Source organism: Bactrocera dorsalis, chromosome 1 (genome assembly GCF_023373825.1).
Source record: "Bactrocera dorsalis isolate Fly_Bdor chromosome 1, ASM2337382v1, whole genome shotgun sequence".
Taxonomy (NCBI): Eukaryota; Metazoa; Arthropoda; class Insecta; order Diptera; family Tephritidae; genus Bactrocera; species Bactrocera dorsalis.
Window position 1 is genome coordinate 20171518 of NC_064303.1, and position 23785 is coordinate 20195302.

Genomic DNA, 23785 nt, shown 5'->3' on the forward strand with positions numbered 1-23785 from the left:
GAATCAAACTTCATTAATCCGGATTAACGCTGCCGTCTGTCAATGCTAATAAAGGGTGATTTTTTAAGAGCTTGATAACTTTTTTAAAAAAAAAAACGCATAAAATTTGCAAAATCTCATCGGTTCTTTATTTGAAACGTTAGATTGGTTCATGACATTTACTTTTTGAAGATAATTTCATTTAAATGTTGACCGCGGCTGCGTCTTAGGTGGTCCATTCGGAAAGTCCAATTTTGGGCAACTTTTTCGAGCATTTCGGCCGGAATAGCCCGAATTTCTTCGGAAATGTTGTCTTCCAAAGCTGGAATAGTTGCTGGCTTATTTCTGTAGACTTTAGACTTGACGTAGCCCCACAAAAAATAGTCTAAAGGCGTTAAATCGCATGATCTTGGTGGCCAACTTACGGGTCCATTTCTTGAGATGAATTGTTGTCCGAAGTTTTCCCTCAAAATGGCCATAGAATCGCGAGCTGTGTGGCATGTAGCGCCATCTTGTTGAAACCACATGTCAACCAAGTTCAGTTCTTCCATTTTTGGCAACAAAAAGTTTGTTAGCATCGAACGATAGCGATCGCCATTCACCGTAACGTTGCGTCCAACAGCATCTTTGAAAAAATACGGTCCAATGATTCCACCAGCGTACAAACCACACCAAACAGTGCCTTTTTTCGGGATGCATGGGCAGTTCTTGAACGGCTTCTGGTTGCTCTTCACCCCAAATGCGGCAATTTTGCTTATTTACGTAGCCATTCAACCAGAAATGAGCCTCATCGCTGAAGAAAATTTGTCGATAAAACACATTTCGAACCGAACACTGATTTTGGTAATAAAATTCAATGATTTGCAAGCGTTGCTCGTTAGTAAGTCTATTCATGATGAAATGTCAAAGCATACTGAGCATCTTTCTCTTTGACACCATGTCTGAAATCCCACGTGATCTGTCAAATACTAATGCATGAAAATCCTAACCTCAAAAAATGCTAATACATGTTTGGCGGAAGTCATTTTCAGCGCGTAATGAAGAAAATTTGTTGCCTACGGTCAGTTTGAATTACCTAATGCTATAGCGAATCGATCTCAACAAACTACCGAGACTGTATGAGAGAGTTTCAAGGAGACCGGTGTGAAACTTGGACGGTGGGCGTGGTACCGCCCACTTTTTGCTGAAATCCCCTATATCGGAACCCGACCAACCGATTTCGACAAAATTTAGTATGTGGCATTTTTGTAATTTCTTATGTCACATTGTGAAATAGACGAATAGACGAAATCGGACACCAACCATGCCTGATTCTAATATAGCACAATTTTAATTTCCAATCTTTTCGTTCAATTACAAGAGAGAGAATAACAAGATAAAAATCAGATAAATATCTGTATGTCAAAACTTAGTTGAATCGGACAAATACTGCCCTTAGTCCCCATATATTTAATATAATTCTATAACACTTTCTAGCATATATCGGTCCTAAATTTTCACGTGTGTTTTACTCAAAACTTTGGGAGATAGAGGTTTGAGATGACTAGTAAGATCAAATATCTTGGTCTCACGCTGGATGCAACTTTGGTGGAAGCAGCGTATGAACCAGACCTTTGGTCAAGGCAACAAAAGATTTAATCGTGTACAATCGGCTGGCGGGAAAATCCTGGGGCTGTAAGCCTAGGATCGTTAGGTGGCTGTACACCATGATCCTGCGACCGATAGACACGTACGGGACGGTGTCCTGTGCCTCGATAGCCTCGCAGGCTTCGGTAGGGAGCCAGTTATCGAAGCTGCAGCGGCTAGCCTGTATCTGCATGACGGGCGCAATGCGTACTTGCCCAACGGCAGCTCTAGAGGTCCTGATGGAACTCACACCGCTTCATTTGGTGATTGGTCAAGTGGCCAAGCACTCACTTCTGCAAATAACAGCAGAGGGGTGTGGCAAAGGCAAGGTAATCTCGTCCCAGAGGATGGAGGTGATTAGTGGCAATATTCCAATAGCCCTCCCCACGATGGACAGTATTACCAAAACAATTAACTTCAAGAAGAAGTTTAAGGTTACCCTCGGCAACAAGAATGAGTGGGCCGACTCTACTCTTGAGCTAATGCTGAGGGAATTGGGGCGGGGATCGCGGGTCCACGCACAAAGCTCTTCATACCGATGGGTAGTTTTCCGAGTATTTTTCAGACAGAGGTCTTTGCCATAAGTCGCAGCCTCCTCCAATATGGTAGGGCCCGAACCATTCACCGGAGTGGGTCCCCATACCTTAAAGGAGCTGCTCCGTAAGGAAGAAAGAGTGGGCAGAGAAAGGCATTGGCAACAAGCGCAAGGTATCCGTCATGCCAAGTTGGTAATTGGAGGTTACAACCACAATAGGCTTAAATCGATAATAAACCTCCCTAGGGATAAACTCAGGCCACTTAACATGGGCCTATCCTCTTGCACCAACTGCCGGTTTTGCGACAGGGAGCCTAAAACCCCGGAACACCTGCTAATCAACTGCATAGCAGTCTGTAGACGCAGGTTGAAGGTCCTTGGATTCATGTTTCTGGATAGAGATCACATCGCCTCACTGGCACCCAGCAGGATATTGGACTTTATCAATAGGCTGGGGCTAAGTGAGTACCTGTGAGTTAGGAGAGGGTACAATAGACCTATGGTCGCGGTGCATTCCTCAAATATTTATCTACCTATCTATCTATCTATCTACGAATAACAGTGTACAGTGTATATTTTTACCTAAAATAGATTAATTTGAGCGAAAACTTGGCCTAGGTCGTTTGTAACTATGTAACATCAGTAGTTTCGAAGATCCGGCTGACTTTACTCTATATGATTGGTTTTACACCTCAAAGTATATCCCTGACTTTGATTTTTGCAAGTTGCAAGAGCATAAAATGTTCGGTTGCACCCGAACTTAGCACTCCCTTACTTCTTTTTTATTTTTATTTTTGGAGATTTTGGAAATATTACGTCTCCTTTCTATATGCTTTTCAAATTTGCAGTGTCCTAACTGAAACAGGTCATTCCTTATTTCCTGCAAAATTTTTTGAGATAAATACAACAATCTTCGTTCAGATAAATCTTTAATCAAGATAATGATTTAACAATTACGGAATACATACATACATTTTAACCGCGCTCATGAACGCCACAACAACTCCATTGAAGCAACGTTACAAAAATTAATTTAGGAATTACAATAGTGGTAATATGAATTGAGTTAGATAAATATACATAAATATTTTTATTTTAATTCACTATGAAACGATATATATAAACAAATATATGTATATATACTATAAGTATTTAGGTATATAAAAATATTTACTTAATAAATTTTCGTATCAAATAGTTTGCGTATGTAAAAATTTCAAGCCACAAAAATATCATATACCCGTTCCATTATCATAGGTTTCTCTAACAGTTTTTTATTTTTTGCACAAGACTGTGCTCCAATAAATTATACTCGTACATAGTTTACATACATACTATAATGCTATACAGACACAATCACCTACATGATTCACGCGCACATTACATTCAACTACAGTACAGTTATTCGTCTCGTAAAAAGGCCCTACACTAGGAAAAATGCAATATGTTTGCCTATTCACATTCGGCGGAGTACTTTTTTTCTTTTCTTAAAGCTTTGACTTAACCTGAGGAATAATAATATCTTTCCACCAAGAGGGGCGCTCAAATGCACCCTTATTGGTCATAAATTCACTTTGTAAATTGTCGTACAAGAGTCCGTCGGATTTGGCGATAACCGAGTTAAGTGCGAAATCAGGCGGCGCCAATGCGTCTGCTACCGAAACTGCTGAGTTCTTCAATTCACTACATTTGGCAAGCAGCCGTGCACGTATCGTTTCGGCAAACACGGCTGACTTTGCAAATCCGCCCACATAGAAGGTGGTCATGTGTCGGTCAATGCACCACATTGAATAGATGGCGAAAAGCAGTTCCAGTATTTGCGACAACTCGGTGTTCACTTCCAGACGACGGAATCGGACACGAAAACGACTTAGAGCGAAATATTCCGCATAGGCCAATGACAAATCGCGCGCGCCATACACCTGAGAGTTATTGCGGGCATCAAAACGATGCGCGCCCGCATTTATGTCTTTAGCCATATGATTCGCGGTTTTGTCGAGTAGATAACACAACATCCACTCGTAGCATTTCAAAACGACTAGAAAGACAAAATTGTTGCAATTAAATATCTGCTTAAATATAACATATTGCATTCAACTCACAATCCATAGATTCAATTGACGATTCCCGTGCCACCTTTTCGTAAGTGTATTGTAGAATATCACCACGATTTTTCAGAAAATTTGCAGTGCCCACTGGACTTTCAACTGTGCTATTCCATTGTCGCAGCAGCCAATTGGAGGCTTGCTGTCCGAGCACATTATTGTCGCCTTCATAGGTGACACTTGGGTCATGATCGTTGCGCAGATCGCCCAGTTTGGAAGCTTTTAAAAAACCATGACCGCCGCAAGCTTCTCTCGCTTCTTGAATAGCATCTCGCGCAGTCCATGTAAGCAGGGGTTTCGATGAAGAGATGACTGCATGAATTTCGGACACAATTTGGGTCTGCAATTAAAAGAAAAGAAAAAAACGGGTATAAGTAAAATTGGATGGAATCGTATGTACACTGTTAGGCACGACAAGATGTGTTCCAAGTAAACAGGAAAAAAAACAGAAAAAAAGTTTTTTTTTTTGGCAAAATCTATTTATTTTATTCTCCTTCTGCTTCAATACAGCTTTTTTCATGGTCCAAAAGCATATCGAACGAGTATTTTAGCTCGTTGGCCGGCATGGTCGCCAGTATGCCGGTGCAAGCCTTTTGAATGACCTCTACGTCTGCATAATGCTTTCCTTTCATGGGCAATTGCATTTTTCCGAAAAGGAAGAAGTCGCACAGTGCCATATCAGGTGAATACGGGTAGTGGTTAATGATTAAAATTTGATTTTTGGTCAAATAATCGTCCTTAGAATGTTGGATTCTGAGCAATTTTTTGTCGTCAGACTATTTGTATGGAACAAGCCATCCACACACTTTCCGTAAGCCCAAAAGTTCGGTCAAAATGCGATAAATCGATGTTTTGGATTTGTTCAATTCCATTTCAATCAATTTCAATGAAGATTTCGGCTGATAGATGGATTCACGCACAGTTTCGATGGAATTTCCGGTGAGTCCTGTTTACTTTGGAACGCACCTTATACGGCAGATCCTAGAACCGACTTTCCTCGGAGAATTTATTAACGTTTCAGTATATTTAAGAGCCATAAGGAGTAAGGTTAGGGATGGAATGCTTATTTGATTGGACAAAACTCAATTTATCAATACGTATTTCTTTCAACAGGGAAAGGTAACAAATTTAAAACGTGTTGGATCCATTGAGCCTATGATCATTATTTAATTCTTACCAGAACTTATGAGTGGAGATTAAATAAAATTTTTAGTATAATATGAATTCATAGTAAATTAAATAAAAGTCATCAATCTCATGCCAATCTCATTTTTAGATATTTTACTTACCAGCATTTCAAATCCATTAGAGTCCTTCTGTGACCTTTCAATTATGCTAAGGTAAATTTCTGTCAGCTCAGCCACAGCAAGCTTCAGTACGCCAGCAGCCGCCAGATATGGGAATATGCGCCATTGCTACGCGAGACAGAGTGATTAACACAATTTGTATAAGAAAAATTACATAATTAGCACTTACCTGAAGCTGGTACTCAATTATCGGCACTTCCGGTCCATCTTTCTCGGGACCAAACTGCTTTCTCAGCGCTGCATAACGCACGGCAATTACAGCTGCACTGGCGAGTGTATTCGCCGATTCCTGCATAATGCCAATTCGACCCGCCGAAAAAGACTCCAAAGCAGCACCCAACACCTTACCGGGTTCAGAGAAAACGCTTTCGTAAACACCTTCAGGTGTCACATCGCCAGTACGGTTCAGAAGGTTTTCGCGTGGTATGCGATAGTTCGAAAACAACACAAAGCCATTGTCAATGCCATTCAGACCGATCTTTTCGCCGATATCACCGACTAACACACCTGGATATGCCTGCAAAGTTTTGGGGTCACGTATGGGTATTAGAAAACCGTGGAGTCCATGATTTTCGCCATCAGCTGTGTATAAGTTGGCAAATGTCATCGCAATTGTGGCCGTTTTACCCAAATTGCCAACCCAACACTTCGCCGCCTCAAAGTCTGGCGTATTTATTATGAACTCCTGTGTTTTTGGATCGTATGTAGCGGTGGTACGAATGCTTTTCGTGTTGCTACCATGCGCAACTTCTGTAATGGCCAAACATGTTATTAACTCACGATTCCACGCAGCGTCATAGTACTTCATGTGTCTTTCTGTGCCCATAGCGCGTATGGCGTTGTTAAAGAGCCCGACACCCAAGGCGATTTTCACCGACAAACTCGGACAGTATGTGTGCAAAGCCTCATTTATGCTCATCAAATATTTGGTCTTTTCACCGAAACTTTTCTGTTCGATCTCTTTCGGTATGAGATTCAAATGTGGCATGCGATTAACTTGCATGGCGCAAAGATGCTTCTGTTCATCGGCAGAGAGTGTAGATTGTGGTTTGGAGAATAGTGGATCATTCTCAAGTATCTTCCATACTTTATACTGCAAATAATAAAAATTTAGCATTGTTCATTAAAAACTGTAGTTATTTATAAATAAAATATATTTTATGTTACGTTAGCTATTATTGAAACAATGTGAGATCGAAACAATGTGAGATCACCTACCTTTATGCGTAAGTCCTGCTCTCTTTCGAATATCACTTTAAGTTGCTTCCAGTCGAATTTGGCGCAACTGCGATATCTACATAGTGGTCCTTTTGGAAGATCCGGTATGAATGTAGTGTCCGGGCTTTGACTCATATCGCCGACTTTTCAAGCTGGAATGAAGAAGAAAAATACAATGAGCAACATTATGATAGTTAAAATACACCTTGTCGGAAAATTTGAGGTAAGAGCGAGCGGCGCAAATCACGCCAGCTGTATGTTATATATTGTTTGTGTATATGTATGTATTTGAAATCTGAAACCATTGGCAGACTTAAAAGTGCTATATATCGACGACGAATAACTCTGAGGTAAACAAACTCTGTTTAGTTTAGAGACACGCCAAGCTCACGCTTTCACATACATACATTCGTAAGTGCTCACAATTGAATCCGTTTACATAGTTCGATGAATTTAAACATATTGTTATTGTAACAAATTCGAGTAATTCAATAGAATATCTATTCAATGGACTTTGCTTGAACTGATTGCAATTTGATTATCAACAATTGAATTCAATAAACATAGCGATCAAGCATGATTGTCTGGAACTCATCAATGGCACAAGCATTGCTGGCGTACTCTCTAATTTTCAAATGGTTTTAGGTGAAGTAAAATCTGTGGAGGTGAGTTTGAATTCAAACGTTTCGGAGTGTTTTACGTGGGATCCTACCTGCGAAGGCCTAAATCCACGGTGCTCAGAAGCACAACGGATCAATACAATGCGTCGATCAGCGCCCTGAAAATTGGGTAACGATTTTTGTGTTCTATGGTCAGAATTAATCATTGCTCCATATTTCTTCAAAAATAAAACCCGCCACAATGTTACAGCCAATGGGGAATGCTGGGATTATTGACTTTTTCGTGCCTGAATAGGAGATTGTTAATGTGGCCGACCTTTTTTCCAACATACATACTATACTAAACAAATATCCAACGAAACAGACAATTTATTGAAAGAAAATGTTGGTGAGCGTATTATCTCGTATAGTGGGCCTGTTTTAGGCACTTATGCCAACGAATTCTCCAGTCATCATAGCACTTGGCAAAATCCTACGTTGTGATAGCCATCAGAACCTTCTTCGATTCAACTTTTATATCCTCAATTGAGTCAAAACGGTGCCATGAGAATTTGCTGAATAGTCAGAAGTTACACGAAGGTAAATCAGGGTTATGAAACGACGTCTATGTAGCTAAGCCTAAGACGAGTGACATCTTGTAAGAGCATATTCAGCGCGTTATTGTTGATTACGGTCCCGATTGCCCGAAATTACCTTTAAAGCATAAAGGCATTAATCAAAATTTCTTTCTTAAAAGTACTAACTGCGCACTTGGGATAAGAGAGGCGGCTATGTGCTCGCTATGGGGATGCCGATGAATTTTCACCTTCTTCCAGCTAGTATAGTGAGCATACATACATACAAATATCTCAACAAAACAATATCCTTTCAAATTGTGTCACTAACAAAACTGTATAATTGTCTGCCAAAGAAGAAGTACATATACCAAATTTGACCGATATACGTATTTAGTTTGTATCCAGGTCAGATATGTTAAACATATTAAAGAATTGAAGCGTCTCGACTTTTTGAAATATTTTATATGAGTACTTATGTATGTGTATCTCGAATACTTTCATAGTATATTCTCAATACCATAAACTACAGTCAATTTTCCTGACCTACCAACCTCTATTCTTGACAAATTAATTCTGTTGTTGCAAGCGAGTTCAACGCTGCAAGGTAAATAAAGTGGTTGTTCACTTTCGAATTCTAAAGCCAGCTTATTTTAACAATGGGGTACTTTAAGTACACACACTCGCTCATATCCACGTTAATGCTATTATGTAAGGTCGTATGTTTTAAAATCAGCATATCTGTTGTCATAAGACGATTAGATACAACAGTAATTTCAAGTAAACAAATATTTATGGAGACGCATGGACATGCCAATTAGAATCCAAGTTTGTCAACAATATTAAAGAGTTTGAAAATTTTTGACGCGAAATATCTTAAAAAATGACGGTCAATGCTTTCAACAAAAATAGACCAGGCTGCTGAAGAGCATGAAACTCACAAGCTTCATTAAATCTAATCGAGTTAAAGAACGGTGCTTAGTTCTACGTTAAGGGGTTATGTGGGTTTGAAAATTTCAAAAGACCGAGTTTTTTCTGTTTGCTTTATTAAATTCTATAATACCTCTGGAATATTGTCCTAAATTTTAAAGTTGATCTGAGTAATAATTTCAGAGATACAGTCGTGAGAACTTGTGCGCTCGAGGCTAGCTGCGCTAAGTCTTTAATCGTCTTTAAACGTGTTTTTCTCGAAACTGTGTTTTTGAAGTCAGTGGACACGATTTCTCGAAAAGTTACCGATTTAGTTCGTATTCTGTGCACATTTTTATAATAATATTATCTAGCCGCAGGATTTTTTCTTGTTTCATTACAACTTATTTTTTTGACCAAAGAATGGCGAAAATTTTACCAAAAAAATGAGATTTTTTGTTCGAAATCTGAGGAAAAAAAGGAAAATTTAAAAATTTTTTATTTCCTACGAGATTTAGATATGTACTAACGGAATATGCTTAGTTTTTTTAATTTTATATGAACCAATATAAGTTATGCTGTCCACGGCGAGAGCACTTTTTTGTGAGACCCCAGGAAAATGAGGTCTCAACGGCTGAATTTTCAACCTTTTTGTTAAGAAATTTCAGGAGATATTGTTCAAATATGTAGCTTTGATAAAATATATTATATTTTTAAAATATATGATTGCTTATATTAAAATAAAAAATCGTAAAGATACCTTTTTTTGTGCCACTGAAAACCACCTAACCTCTTAAACAATTAACTTAACACATAAGTATGTATAAGACTTAAATATAGTCGGCTGCTATCACACATTTACTAGAACTTCCTCCTCAATGAACATATCTCTCTGTGAACATTGTGCATATAAGTACGTGACTGATAATGATAAAACCAAGCTGAACTAAACCTATAAAATTTTCATCCAAAATATTTTTATTTAATGATATGAGTTTACGTAAATACGGGTAATTTAAGACATTTATTGATACACATGTACTCGTAGATATGAGTACTTATGTACTTAAAGTATTTGTATGAGAACTTAAATATATTATAAGTACTTGAAATTGCTGCAACAAGATTCAATTTGAATGTTAAAATATCAGTCAAGATTAGGCCATGTGTGTAATGCATATACCAGTGTTATCATATTCTAAAGCAATTTACGAATGTACAACGAAAAGTCTTTATTTTCTATCAGAAGTCTATGTTTGCTCACTCTTTTTTTCATAAAATCGCTAATCATTAAGATTGGTAAGGTTAAAAACCCCGCCAGCTCGTCAGCGTTATATAAAGTGCTTTCTAAATATAATTGTAATTATCAATATCACAGTGAACCACATAGAATCGTGATAAACAACATTGAACGACAAAACTAAATCGGTGACTATTTAGTCAGCACTCCAAAGTGACTCAATATCCCAACGTTATACATATACGTATATAAATATTATGGTATGTATATATTTTTGTTTTTAACTAATTCTGCTTATTTCAAGCAAAAACCCAACATTTACTGCTAAATTGTTCTAATTATTTTTTTATTGAATTGATAAGCCTAGCTATCTGGCGCTATTAACGCTTCGAAGTGGTAAAGATATTTTTTCCACTTCAAAACTTCATAAACAACGAGAGTGACGTTAATTGTAAAAGAGTAATCACTGTTACCAATTGGAGAGTTTGCGATTCTTTGAGTGCACGATAGCAAGGGCGTACTGTATGACGAAAAAGTTGGTAAATGAATGCGCCCTTTATGAAAATCCTTAAACGTTCGAAAACGTACAGGACAGAAAGAAGGATTTTGATTGTCCCACATGTTGATTGTCATTTATGTCCTCACGATCACTTTGAATACATTGAAGCCACTTGTGCACTCGGATACGGGATAGGCAATCATCGCCTTAAACTTGTTTCATCAATTGAAACGTTTCGGTAAAAGTTTTACCAATTTCATTTATTTTAAAACAAAATTTAATGTTGGCTCTTTGTTCGAAGCTCATTTTCGCGCCGATAACACAAACATACTGACACTTAAAACGCCATAACTTTACTTCCAATCAATGAAATGTCATGAAAATGTCACTGGACAATCGATAAAGATAGTAGATTCTAACGCACCAGTCGACATTAAGATGGCGCTACCAGGGGGCACTAGATTCAAAAGGTCCTGTTTACTTTGGAACGCACCTTGTATAAAAATAGGTCGGGTTTTTGTCTGTTCACAATAGCTGACTGATTTTTAACCGACTAAAAGTTGGATCTGCCATTATTATGTTTCGCAATCTTCATGCGCCTAAACTGTGTAACGGAACACGACTGATTGTGACGCTGCTATCGAATACAAGGGGTCAGAAGCTTGATTCTACGAACTCCTTTGAGTTGCAACGATTTGCCATTTCAGTTCAAACCTATTCAGTTTCCAGTGAAAATTTCATTTGAGATGACAATCAACAGGACACACGTACATATAGTCTAGAAGTGTGTGGCATAAATCTGGAAATGCCATGTTATTCACACGGCCAGCTATACGTGGCGTGTTCACGAGTTGGAAAACCATCTTCGCTGTACATTTAAGCACCGGAACAGAAGTGTTAACACAATGTTGCATCGTAAGTGTTAAGTGGTTACTTGTTGCGAAAATTAAAACAAATATGTATATAGTTTGGGTACATTAATTGACCCGAGCCATGAGAAATCAAGCTCACTGTGCCCTAAACTCAGTGGATTTCATACATTTTAGATACATACTTGTGAGTGTTATGTACACTTGTAATTAATGGCGCATGGCGCAATCTAAGCATGCAAGGGTGTATAAAAGTAAAAACGTGCGACGGTCTAGCGCCTATTGACAATCAAATATTTATTGATATTAAGTAAATATGACACCGTGCCCTTACATAAATGTATGTACATATGTAAGTGACTATATAAATATACACCGATTTACTGATGGCGCAGCTGATAACGCGGTGTGGGTCTAAGAGTTTACTTTCGTTTAAAAATAATTACTTTTATATACCCATTAAGCCATATAGATACGTGTGTGTATATAAATTAGCAGTGGTAGCGCCAACAGGTGGCTTTAGCTATAACCACTGTGGACATTTCTAATCCACCCGACCTATCCCAAGCCATTTACGCACATACAAACATATGTATGTACGTACATACGTACTTATGAGGTAGAAGAGATAATAGGACGACCAAAATTGTCCACCGTTTAGTCACATATTGCTTCCTTAGTATTAATAGGAATTAGTAATCAACAACACACACTAACCTGATATTGTTATTGAGTTATTCAAGGGGGTTTACGGTTTAGAAGTAAATTAATTGGTAAAACAAACTGTCAGTATGGGCATTTTTCATATACATATCTATGAATAATATCGCTATGACTAAAGTAAGATATTTACTTAACTTCCGAAAAGGTGACTGTTACTCAGCGGTTTACTAATGTTGAAGCTTACTCTTACACTCTCGCGCCTGCAATATCTCCACCGTGTACACCCTTTGTCTTCTGTTAAACACGCATTATTGGCCTGAAGTACAAGGTGCGTTCCAAAGTAAACAGGAATCTTGCGGCCCCTGGTGGCGTTATCTATATACTGATGGGTGCCTTATAGTCTGCTATCTTCATCGATTGTTCAGTGCGAATTTCATACCATTTCATTGATTGGAAGTGAAGTTATGGCGTTTTAAGTGTCAGTATGTTTGTGTTATCGGTGCGAAAATGAGCTTCGAACAAAGAGCCAACATTAAATTTTGTTTTAAAATTGGTAAAACTTTTACCGAAACGTTTCAATTGATGAAACAAGTTTATGGCGATGATTGCCTATCCCGTAGCAGAGTGCACGAGTGGTTTCAACGTTTTCAAAGTGGTCGTGAGGACATAAATGACGATCAACATGTGGGCCAATCAAAATCCGTGATCACCGGAAATTCCATCGAAACTGTGCGTGAATTCATCAAAAATCAGCCGAAATTATCATTGAAATTCATGGAAATGGAATTGAACATCTCCAAAACATCGATTTATCGCATTTTGACCGAATATTTGGGCTTACGAAAGGTGTGTGCACGGTTTGTTCCGTACAAATTGACTGACGACCAAAACTTGCTCAGAATCCTACATTCGAAGGACATCATTAAAGAGGTCAAAAAGGACAAACATCTCTTTTACAATATTGTGACTGGTGACGAAACATGGTGCTTCCAATATGATCCCGAAATGTAACGCCAGAATGGAAGGCACCGGACGAGCCGAAACCCAAAAAATCGCGCATGGAGAAGTCAAAAATGAAGACAATGCTAAATTGATTCCAAGGGTATGGTCCACAAAGAATTTGTTCCGACTGGCCACAACGTTAATGCGGTATCCTACTTTGGAGTTCTGAAGCGTTTGATGCGCTGTATTCGGCGTGTTCGGCCCGAATATCGCGAAGATGAAAGTTGGCGTCATCGATCGACACTTGTGACCGATTATTTGACCAAAAATCACATTTTAATCATTAACCACTCCCCGTATTCATTTGATATGGCATCATGCGACTTCTTCCTTTTCGAAAAAATGCATTTGCCCATGAAAGGAAAGCGTTATGCAGACGTAGAGGCCATTCAAAAGGCTTGCACCGGCATACTGGCGGCCATACCGGCCAACGAGCTAAAACACTCGTTCGACATGCTTTTGGACCGTGCAAAAAGCTGTATTGAAGCAGAAGGAGACTATTTTGAATAAAATTAATTGATTTTGCCGAAAAAACCATTTGTTCTGTTTTTTTTTAAGTCCTGTTTACTTTGGAACGCACCTTGTGCAAGGTATTTGTCATTATTTGTGCCACTAAATACTTAGTAGAAATTCAGAAGTAAGATAGCCTCATGAAGATCAAAAAAGCAGTTTATAATGAGATAATAATGAAAAGAACATGTGATAAAATATAACTGGAATATAACATTCGAAAAGAAGTTTCGCCTGAAAATAAATGGAACTTTGAGTTCTGGTTACTGTGAGTATCATAACCGCACTTTCGTGGCCATGTTGCTTTTAAAATAATTCTAGGTGGTAGTAGGTGATGAAAGTAACTTTCAAAATTGCTCAGGTTTTTAGTTAAAGTCTAAATAAAAAAGAAAAATGTTTTGTCTGCCATTTTGTGTCTGTATGCAGAAATATGAATCTCCATTCGCCATTAACTTAAATAAAGGTTTCATATTTAATTTACTTCCCAAATGAATGGCCTTAATTTCTTCGCACCTAAGGTCAACAAAATTCAAATAGATTTTCTATAAACTTGTTATTATTTATAAAACAGTTATGTTGTAGTGTACATATGCTCCCTACACCCTTTGGGTCACCATCAATTATTGATTTTACTGTTCAGGGTTCGTTGAGAATATTGTCGATTTTTAAACGCTTATTGCATTATTTTGTCGATGGTTTATCCACAAATCCATTGAGGTGCATATTAAATTGTGGATATTAAAAGTTCACCGTAGAATAGTAGAAATGAAACAATTCCTGAAATACCAGAAATACGTGTACACCATATCCGCTTAAATTTCGCCTAAAGTTAAAGCTAGTAAAAACATACTTATATAATTCTGCAAGTTCATGTTGACATAAGCCAATAAAAATATTAAGTAAAGTTTCACGACGTGGAGTTATGTGCGGTCTTACATACATTCCTATGCAAAATTATAAAAATAATACTATATTATCTACTATGTTTATATAAGGTTTACTCGCATTTGTTTGCACTTGTGTGTTGAGACTATTAATTAGGCGAAATTCCACTTAAATTTTGTTGTTCGAATCATGCGATCTCGTATCTGTATTTATGTATGTACATACATATGTTTGCATGTCTGTATGGAAGTATTCACGCGCTTATAGCGTTACTTGATTATCCGCACTCGATTTTATTTATGAGAATTTTTCGTTTTATGAGAAAATTTCGTTAGAAAATGCTATTAGCCCCATATCACAAATCTCGGAATAGTACTAGTATACGAGCATTTACATGTATTAGGGTGTTAACTGTTTTCCTTTATATAAGTATATACTCTTGAATTCGTCTCGTCTAGCCGTAGTGATCATTTATATATACATATAATATCGCTCATTTGCTGCAAGACCGGCATAAGTCAAAAAAATCGATTCGCCAAAAACCGCGTTTAAAGTTTTCAACTTACTACAACCTTACACGGTGACTCTAACCTTACACCTCTTCTCAAGCGGAGCATATAAGAGGTATTCATATGAATTTTTCACTCAACATGAAGTATGATATAACGAACAATTCTGCAGCATTATCTCAAAAATCACGTTTTTTGAATTATGCCGGTCATGCAGCAAATGAGCGATATGTATATAAACCTATATCTTGGCGCCAAAGGGCGAGGAAGAACGCCTGGCGCGGTGTTATAAACTCGACTGTTACCGCGTAAGCGGTGTCTACACCAATAAAGAAGAAGATACAGTCTGTCAGGTAAGAGCGTGGTCGTGTTAATTTATAAAAAAAATTATTTTAAGAAACTTTCATATTTATATATACATTGTACACATTACAAACAATCATGCAATTTGGTCAATAATATGTCCAGTCACCACAGGGCATAATCGATAATTGCCTAGCATCTCCGAGGCATGCTTTCTACTAATTTGACGGGGTATTCTAGTGGCAAGGATCTCCAGATCCGACGAATTTCGTAAGACAACTGCTTCAAAGTGTATGTGCGTCTTCCACGAAGCTTCTGCAGAATCCAATCTTCATTTTTTGTGATGAACCTTCCTTTGGCAGATAGCAGTAAAGCCTTTTTGTAGATTTTTATTCTTTTTACGGCATTTAAGTTGTCAGTAAAGAAGTACAAAGTGCCGAACCCCTGCTTTGAGAAGCAGCCCCAAAGATTCACCTTTATTTCATGTTTTACGGTCCGCTGAACAAGCCTATTGGTGGAAGTTGACCAGGCTCGCGTGAGGACAGAACGTGCCATAGAAATGGCATTTTCAAAATCTCTATCAATATTCTCATGCGTCACAAGTTTTTCAGTCAACAGAGGCTCTTCATCGTGTTGCGCCATTTCAGATCATAAGTATGAAGAAGGGTTCGGATAGTTTCGTAGGATATATCTAAATCTTTTGCCATTAATATTGCTTGTCCTTGCCGCAGATTCACTATTCTTTTTTCATCTTTTTTGTTCACTTTTCCTATCGAACCAAGTTCTGGTAAATCATCGACATATTTAACCACCGCTGTATTCACTTCTGTACAAATGCCTTCGACTTTCTCATATATTTAGCAGCCGCTGAATGCGACATTTTGGGACTTTTCGGGTGGATGCAAAGGAACACAGCTTCGTAGCGCGTCGCGGACTTAGCACTCATGGCGTTTAATGTGATTGATTCATGTGATGATTTCAAAAGATCAACGACAACTGAACTTTTGTTGACAATGCATCAAGGACAAAGCTTCTCTCTATCGGCTCGCGACGGAATTAGAGCGAAATCTTTCATTAATTGTCGGTAAAGTCGAACACGCTCTTAGTTGACAGACTGTCTCGATTCCTATTAGCTGATACAAAAACCAATAATGTGAACAAAACTATTATACTCTGTAGCAACATGTTGCTAGAGTATAAAAATAAATGTTGCATAGTGATCTAAATTCTAAAACACATATTTATACATACATAGATAATATTTAAATATAAATTGATATTAATCATACGTAGACACGTAAGTACCGAAAAGCAATTTGTCATACAATCACTAATAATTTTTATTTTTGTTATTTTTGGGTGCCGACAATAGTACTCAAATTGAAAGCAGTTAAAATTGAAAATTAAAAATGAACTGCCTTGAATATTTTACTAAATTTTATAATGTTACTATTATTATTACATACAGACTTCCTTGATATGACTACATTTATTTGGTACATACATGGTATATGTATTAGAATGGTCCACTCAGTTAGATCTGACATATGTAACACATAGTATATGTATATTTGTATTTATTTGATCATTCGTAGTTATAAGCATATGAAGTATATGCACTCGCCTTTAGTCAGTTTTTAAGAAAAATTTATTATATATATATACATACACATATGTATCCGATCCTAGACCAAGTATCCTCTGGGTAGCCTAAGAACATCCGTTTGAAGGCGAGCTAAAGTGAGAAGGCGAAGCATCCCCTCCACAGGGCTGTGCGCTAGGTTTAGGAAACACTTTAAACAGCCTCGGAGGAGATATTCCCCCTTTTGAATTAAGGATTATGATTTGAGGTCATGCAGACTGCCTACCTCGCAACGTTACAATCGACCACAACACGTGCGGGATGGCATAGATACCGAGAGTTGAAGAGGGAAGCGAGACGCATTTGCAGACAGAGAAAGAAAGAGGCCGAAATGCGTGAGTATGAAGAGCTTGACAAGCTGGCCGACAGGGGTAATGCTCGGAAATTCTATGAAAAGATGCGGCGACTAACAGAAGGTTTCAAGACCGGAGCATACTCTTGTAGAACCCCCAGAGGTAATATAATACCTGATGCTCAGAGGATACTAAAATTATGGAGGGAACACTTCTCTAGCCTACTGAATGGCATTGAAAGTACAACGCCAGGAGAAGGCGAACCCGATTCCCCAATCGATGACGATGGAGCAGACGTTCCATTGCCCGACCATGAAGAAGTTTGAAAAGCAATTACCCGTCTGAAGAACAACAAAGCTGCACGGGCCGATGGATTGCCGGCCGAGCTATTTAAACACGGCCGCGAAGAACTAATAAGGAGCATATATCAGCTTCTTTGTAAAGTATGGTCGAACGAAAGCATGTCCAACGATTGGAATTCCAGTGGACTATGGCCAATCCACAACTTCTATGGGCTAAGCTTCCTCAACATCGCGTATAAGGTTCTATCGAGCGTATTGTGTGAAATATTAAAGCCCACCCTCAACAAACTGATTGCACCTTATCAGTGTGGCTTTAGGCCTGGAAAATCAACAACTGACCAGATATTTACCATGCGCCAAATCTTGGAAAAATGCCATGAAAAGAGAATCGACACTCACCATCTGCTGTCATCAAACAAACCGTCGTCACACTCGTGACTAGGCTCCAGCGTCACTGTTGACACTCATAACTTTGAAGCCGTAGATAACTTCATCTATCTTGGAACCAGCATCAACACCAACAACAACGTCAGCGTTGAAGTCCAGCGCAAGACATCTCTTGCCAACAGGTGCTACTTCGGACTAAGTAGGCAATTCAGAAGTAAACTCCTCTCTCGACGAACAAAAACCAAACTCTATAGTCACTCATTATTCCCGTCATGCTATATGGTGCAGAAGCATGGACGATGACAACACTTGATGAGTCGACGTTACGAGTTTTCGAAAGAAAGGTTCTGCGCAAGATTTATGGTCCTTTGCGTGTTAGCCACGGCGAATTTCGCATTCGATGGAACGATGAAAGATGTATGAGATATACGACGACATTTTCGTAGTTCAGCGAATTAACAGAAGGCGGCTACGCTGACTAGTTCATGTCGTCCGAGTGGATGAAAACACTCCAGCTCTGAACGTATTCGACGCAGTACCCACCGGTGGAAACAGAGGAAGACCTCCACTGCGTTGGAAAGTCCAGGTTAGAGGTACCTGGCTTCTCTTGGAATCTCCAATTGGCGCCACCTTGCGATAGGAAGAAAGGACTGGCGCGCTATTGTTAAATCGGCTATAACCGCGTAAGCGGTTTCTTTTCCAGTAAAGAAGAATTTGAATAGAGACATAATGTCAAACTGACACCGTGCCTGTAATAATGATATTGTAAGAAATATCAAGTTCCAAATTTCAATGCAAGATTCCTTCAAATATAGTATTACTATTGAATTTATCCACATAAAAAATTCAAAAGTTGAGAAATCATAACCTATCCTAATACAAAATTTCTCGGTTACTTACATGAGTACTATTCTGTATAAGTGTAGTGTTTGGTTTTTAATTGTAATTTTTTATATCAGTTCAAACACTGAGACGAAATACATATGCGAGTACTTGTTAATTTATATCTATGCACATATACATTATATTATTATTATTATACTTGTATTGGGGGCGTATACAATTTTTCAGAGAAACCAGAAGCAGACAATTACAAAAAAAGTATTGATTCATAATTAATAATAATAATAATTTGACTGGAATGCAGTTTTGAAGCAAAACGCTTCAAAAAATTAACTTTACTAGAAAAGAATATTTCTACGATTAGTAGATTTTGTCAATTCTGCTTGGTAGCAGTTGTAATTTTTGAATATTAACTCCTGTCATCAAACAAGTCAACCCAACTTGCACAAAGTTGAAATTCGTAATACCATAAAAAATTTAAGAGTAACAATGCATACAACACTTAAATCAAACCTTTTTGAGTCGATATCGATAATACCGAATTTTAAAACTTCAACCAAAATACGGTTGGGTTGAAATTTGTAATTCTTCTGAATAAATGACCTATAGTCAAAGTAGACCCTACATCAATCGATACACATTTTTTCGTGGAGTTTAAATGAACTTTTCTGACTTTAATTTTACTGCACTTAATTATTTCTAGATATAAATTATTAAAGTCTAAATTATGCGTGACACTCTAATCGCTAGAAGAACATGCATATAATCCGTTGCCATTCACAGCTGGTTGAGCACATACACTTGTATACAGCTTTAGTACATACTATTGTATATAAGTAAGTATGTGTAGTATGTATTTGTATACGTTGTGTTGTCATTCAAATTCGTTGACCACATGGAGAGCTTTTAACCGCTATCGTGCCACATTTGTCTTGAAGTGATGTAATGCACGCTCACGCTGCCGCTGTTGATTAGAGACGATGACGATGACGACTGCGATGGCGGCAATAAAATATGCGACTGGCAGTCTCCCCCCCATAAAGCGTTACCGGCATTTCACACACATTGATATTTTATCACGAAACTGATGTACACACACATATGTATTATATGCATACAAGTATATGTAAGTAAAGAAAAGCATGGCATCATGTGCTTTTGTGATTGTTGCTCACTAGAACAAATAAGGAAAGGCAAAGTACGTGTTTAACCGAATATTTCATACTCTTGCAATTTGACCGATTCTTTATACGGTGACTGGGCGTTGTTATCATTCGATTTTATCCTCTTGCACGTTATCGCAAGAAGTGTCGAAATCATTTGCCCTGTGCAAATTTGGGTGATAAAGCTCGAATCATTTGGGAGATATACAAGGTGTGTGCCAAAGTAAACAGGACTTTTTAAATCTAGCGCCCCTGGTGGCGACATCTACATATATGTCGACTGGTGCGTTAGAATCTGCTATCTTTATCGATTGTTTAGTGAGAATTTCATGACATTTCATAGATTTGAAGTGATGTTATTACGTTTTAAGTGTCAGTATGTTTGTGTTATCGGTGCGAAAATGAGCTTCGAACTAAGAGCGAACATTAAATTTGGTTTTAAAATAAATAAAATTGGTAAAACTTTTACCGAAACGTTTCAATTGATGAAACGAGTTTATGGCGATGATTGCCTATCCCGTACCAGAGCGACGAGTGGTTTCAACGTTTTTAAAGTGGTCGTGAGGACATAAATTACGATCAACATGTGGGCCAATCAAAATCCGTGATCACCGGAAATTCCATCGAAACTGTGCCTGAATTCATCAAAAATCAGCTGAAATCATCATTGAGATTCAAGGAAATGGAATTGAAGATCTCCAAAACATCGATTTATCGCATTTTGACCGAACTTTTCGGCTTACGAAAGGTGCACAAATTGTCTGACGACCAAAAATTGCTCATAATCCAACATTCGATTGACGCTTGTGACCGGTTATTTGACCAAAAATCACGTTTTCACCATTAACCACTCCCCGTATTCACCTGATATGGCACCGTATGACTTCTTACTTTTCGGAAAAATGCATTTGCCTATGAGAGGAAAGCGTTTTGCAGACGTAGAGGCCATTCAAAAGGCTTGCTACGAACTCCTCTTTTTATATTTTGCCAGGGGACACGTGTATCGCTTGCACAGTCGGACGGACGGACAGAGAGCCAACCAGTTTTCAACTCTTTATATAAAACTATATTTATGTCGGCACTTTTCAGGTGATACAAACAACCGTTAGGTGAACAAAAATATATACATATTATACTCTGTAGCAACATGTTGCAGGAGTATAAAAATATACACTTAATGAGTAACTAATATTTGTTGTTTTTTAGTAACGTAGACGAACATATTATACACCATAAGTTTACCATATACATATATATATATATATATATATATATATATCTACATACTATATTTTTGACGTGTAGTGCTCATAGTTACTTCATAGTAACTTATTATGCTAAGTCTCACAAGGTTTAATAAATTACTTTCCATATACTTAGTTGAGTGACTGCCATAAGTTCGTACTTACAGTTACTTATTTAATAAACGTTAATACATATTTTTACATAAGTGTGTATGTGTGCACATATGTACATATGTGTATTAAGCCCTCAAAAGTTAATACCTAAAACAGTTTGGAGTAACTATTACCACTTTATACATACAGACCTACATCTGCAATGGTATTTACCTAAGTCAATATTTGCTTATAGTTACATAGCTACGAATTAATGGCTATGTATGTATGTACTCATATTTGGGCACTCGCAGGCAATATACTATCGCTCAACAGATGCGTCACGTACACGTAGACCGACTGACATAAATTCTAACGTACATACATACATATGTACAATGCATGTAGGCATGTATATTCACAGGTAGCAAGATAAAAATCAAGAATTTCGCACATGCACACACACTTATACACATACACGCGTTACTGTAGATATTTGGCACTAAACTAGATATGCACTAACCAGTCTTTGGAGGAAAGGAAGAATTCTGCACGTATTCTTTTTGTTGTAGCGATTCACAGCCAGGTCGCAAGCCAGATGCCTCGTCGGATGTGTCACTTTAAACAAAAAACCAAAATAAATAATACTGTCCGGTTCTCGGTTGCTTCGTGGAAGAGTTTCGTTGAAATATTGAATGGACTCGTTGCTTCTTACACTAATCTGCTACTATGCATTTATATAAATATTTATTTGGATATAATATCGGTATGCCTTATGGGCTTTTCAATTTATTTCACTTTTGATTTTATGACTTTGGTCGCGATTCTGTACGCATTCACTCACACAATGTATGAACTTGAAATGCACAACACTTGAATTAAAATCACACTTAATTTTTTTGTTCCAGTTACAGAGATGCCGTGCGCGTACACTACTCAAATGGAACTGCGTAAGGTAGGAAAAAACGAAGTGTTTAGGTGGGTGGTCACTGTTGCGTTGTGCGCCTCTACTCCGTTGGGGTGGTTAATGGTGTTTGTAACAGTTATATAGGTAGTATATATGCATAAGTGGATATGTTGGTAGTGAACGTTTTCGCTATCGTATATGTCCGTCTGTTTGTATGTATCTATGTATGTATGTATATGTATTAGCCTCCGAACTTGCGTAAATTTAGATACCACTGAAGGCGACGATGTATCTGCAACTACTGAACTCTTTAGATACTAATGTGTGGACACGAGCTCGCTGCCATTAAGTTGAGAACCATCGTCGCTTTCAATTTAAATTTCAATGGCAATGCCGGCGTCGACGGAGGCGGGAACCGCAGCGACAGCAGCAGCCGCAACGGCAGGCAGTTGTAGAGCGTTGGCGGTGGAAATCATACAGTCAAGTAAAATACATACATACATACGTATGTTTGTGTACGTGTAATCAGCAAGCCGGCTGGCAGTCAAGTAGTTCAACACAAAATAATATTATTTTCATATACACATACACATCTACATACATGTATGCGCGTAGTATGCAGGCAAAACATGCTCGTGATCCATGAGAAATACTTGTAGTCGGCATATTCATAACTGTGACAACAGCAGCGTTGATTTCTCAAAATATTCCAATTAAAAATGCCCAAATTAAACGAAATAAAGTTAGAAATTACAGTTATTTGAGTGTATTTGTCGGCGGTATGAAATTGTATCTATTGTGAAAACGCGGCCGGAACGAAATGAGAATGAAACCGTGTGCAAAACTCATTTAGTGGAAGAAGAGCGACTTGCGGCCGTTTAAGAGAGTATGCGTGTACAGTGTTGCCGCTCTGCAGGGTTATAGATAAAATTTTTGAAATTTTATTTTAATAATTTTTGAAAAGTATTTGGAACTAATGACTAAATGTCATATTACTGAGTAATTACTTAGCTGTGTTGTCTATGCGACCATTTTTTTAGAATATTTATAATACCCTTTACGGACAGCCCTTATAAACGGACATCACCCACAATTGGACAAATTTCTTGAACACAACGTTGACATAAATATTCTCATACAAAACCAATTCCTATAACTTGTTATTATTACGTTGCAATAACCGGACATAGACACTACTTTGGTAATCTCACGTTCAAATTATTCTTGATAAAGAATTAAGGATGAAAAAAATTCTCGTTAGTTCCGACGAGAACTATAAGTGTGTTGAATAGCCTGTTTAAATTTGAGAGCAATCGGTCCAGTAGAAAAAAAGTTAGCACCCGGCCCGACCAGAAAAACATTGTTTTGAGAAAAACGCGATTAAAGTTCAACAACCATGAGAGAGAGGACTCCGAGGCGCTCTAGGAAACTCGTTATAACTCCCGAAATATTTCGAATTTCTGTCTGAAATTTTCACAGTACATTTTCAAGACATTGTACTTTCAAATTAAGTTAAAAAAAAATTCCGATTTTTTGAACCCAAGTTACCAGACTACTACCTTAAGGCAATAACACAAT

The 23785-nt window shown here is 37.8% G+C and overlaps 1 protein-coding gene across 1 annotated transcript; it reads right to left on the reverse strand.

Moving 5' to 3' along the window:
* Positions 1-3052: 3052 nt before the first annotated feature.
* Positions 3053-22511, reverse strand: LOC105224054 (peroxisomal acyl-coenzyme A oxidase 3). The gene is made up of 6 exons (XM_049449354.1): positions 21824-22511; positions 6771-6922; positions 5722-6645; positions 5535-5660; positions 4243-4585; positions 3053-4178 (listed from the first exon to the last, which is right to left on the reverse strand). The coding sequence occupies exons 2-6, from the start codon at positions 6903-6905 to the stop codon at positions 3628-3630; spliced, it is 2079 nt and encodes a 692-aa protein (XP_049305311.1). The 5' UTR covers positions 6906-6922; positions 21824-22511; the 3' UTR covers positions 3053-3627.
* Positions 22512-23785: the final 1274 nt, after the last annotated feature.

Coding starts and splice junctions, on each gene's coding strand:
- LOC105224054 (XM_049449354.1), bottom strand. CDS start 6,905: ATGAGTCAAAGCCCGGACACTACATTCATACCGGATCTTCCAAAAGGA. Junction 5,661..5,721: donor TAATTGAGTACCAGCTTCAG/GTAAGTGCTAAT, acceptor TGTCTCGCGTAG/CAATGGCGCATATTCCCATA. Junction 4,179..4,242: donor GTCAATTGAATCTATGGATT/GTGAGTTGAATG, acceptor TTGTCTTTCTAG/TCGTTTTGAAATGCTACGAG.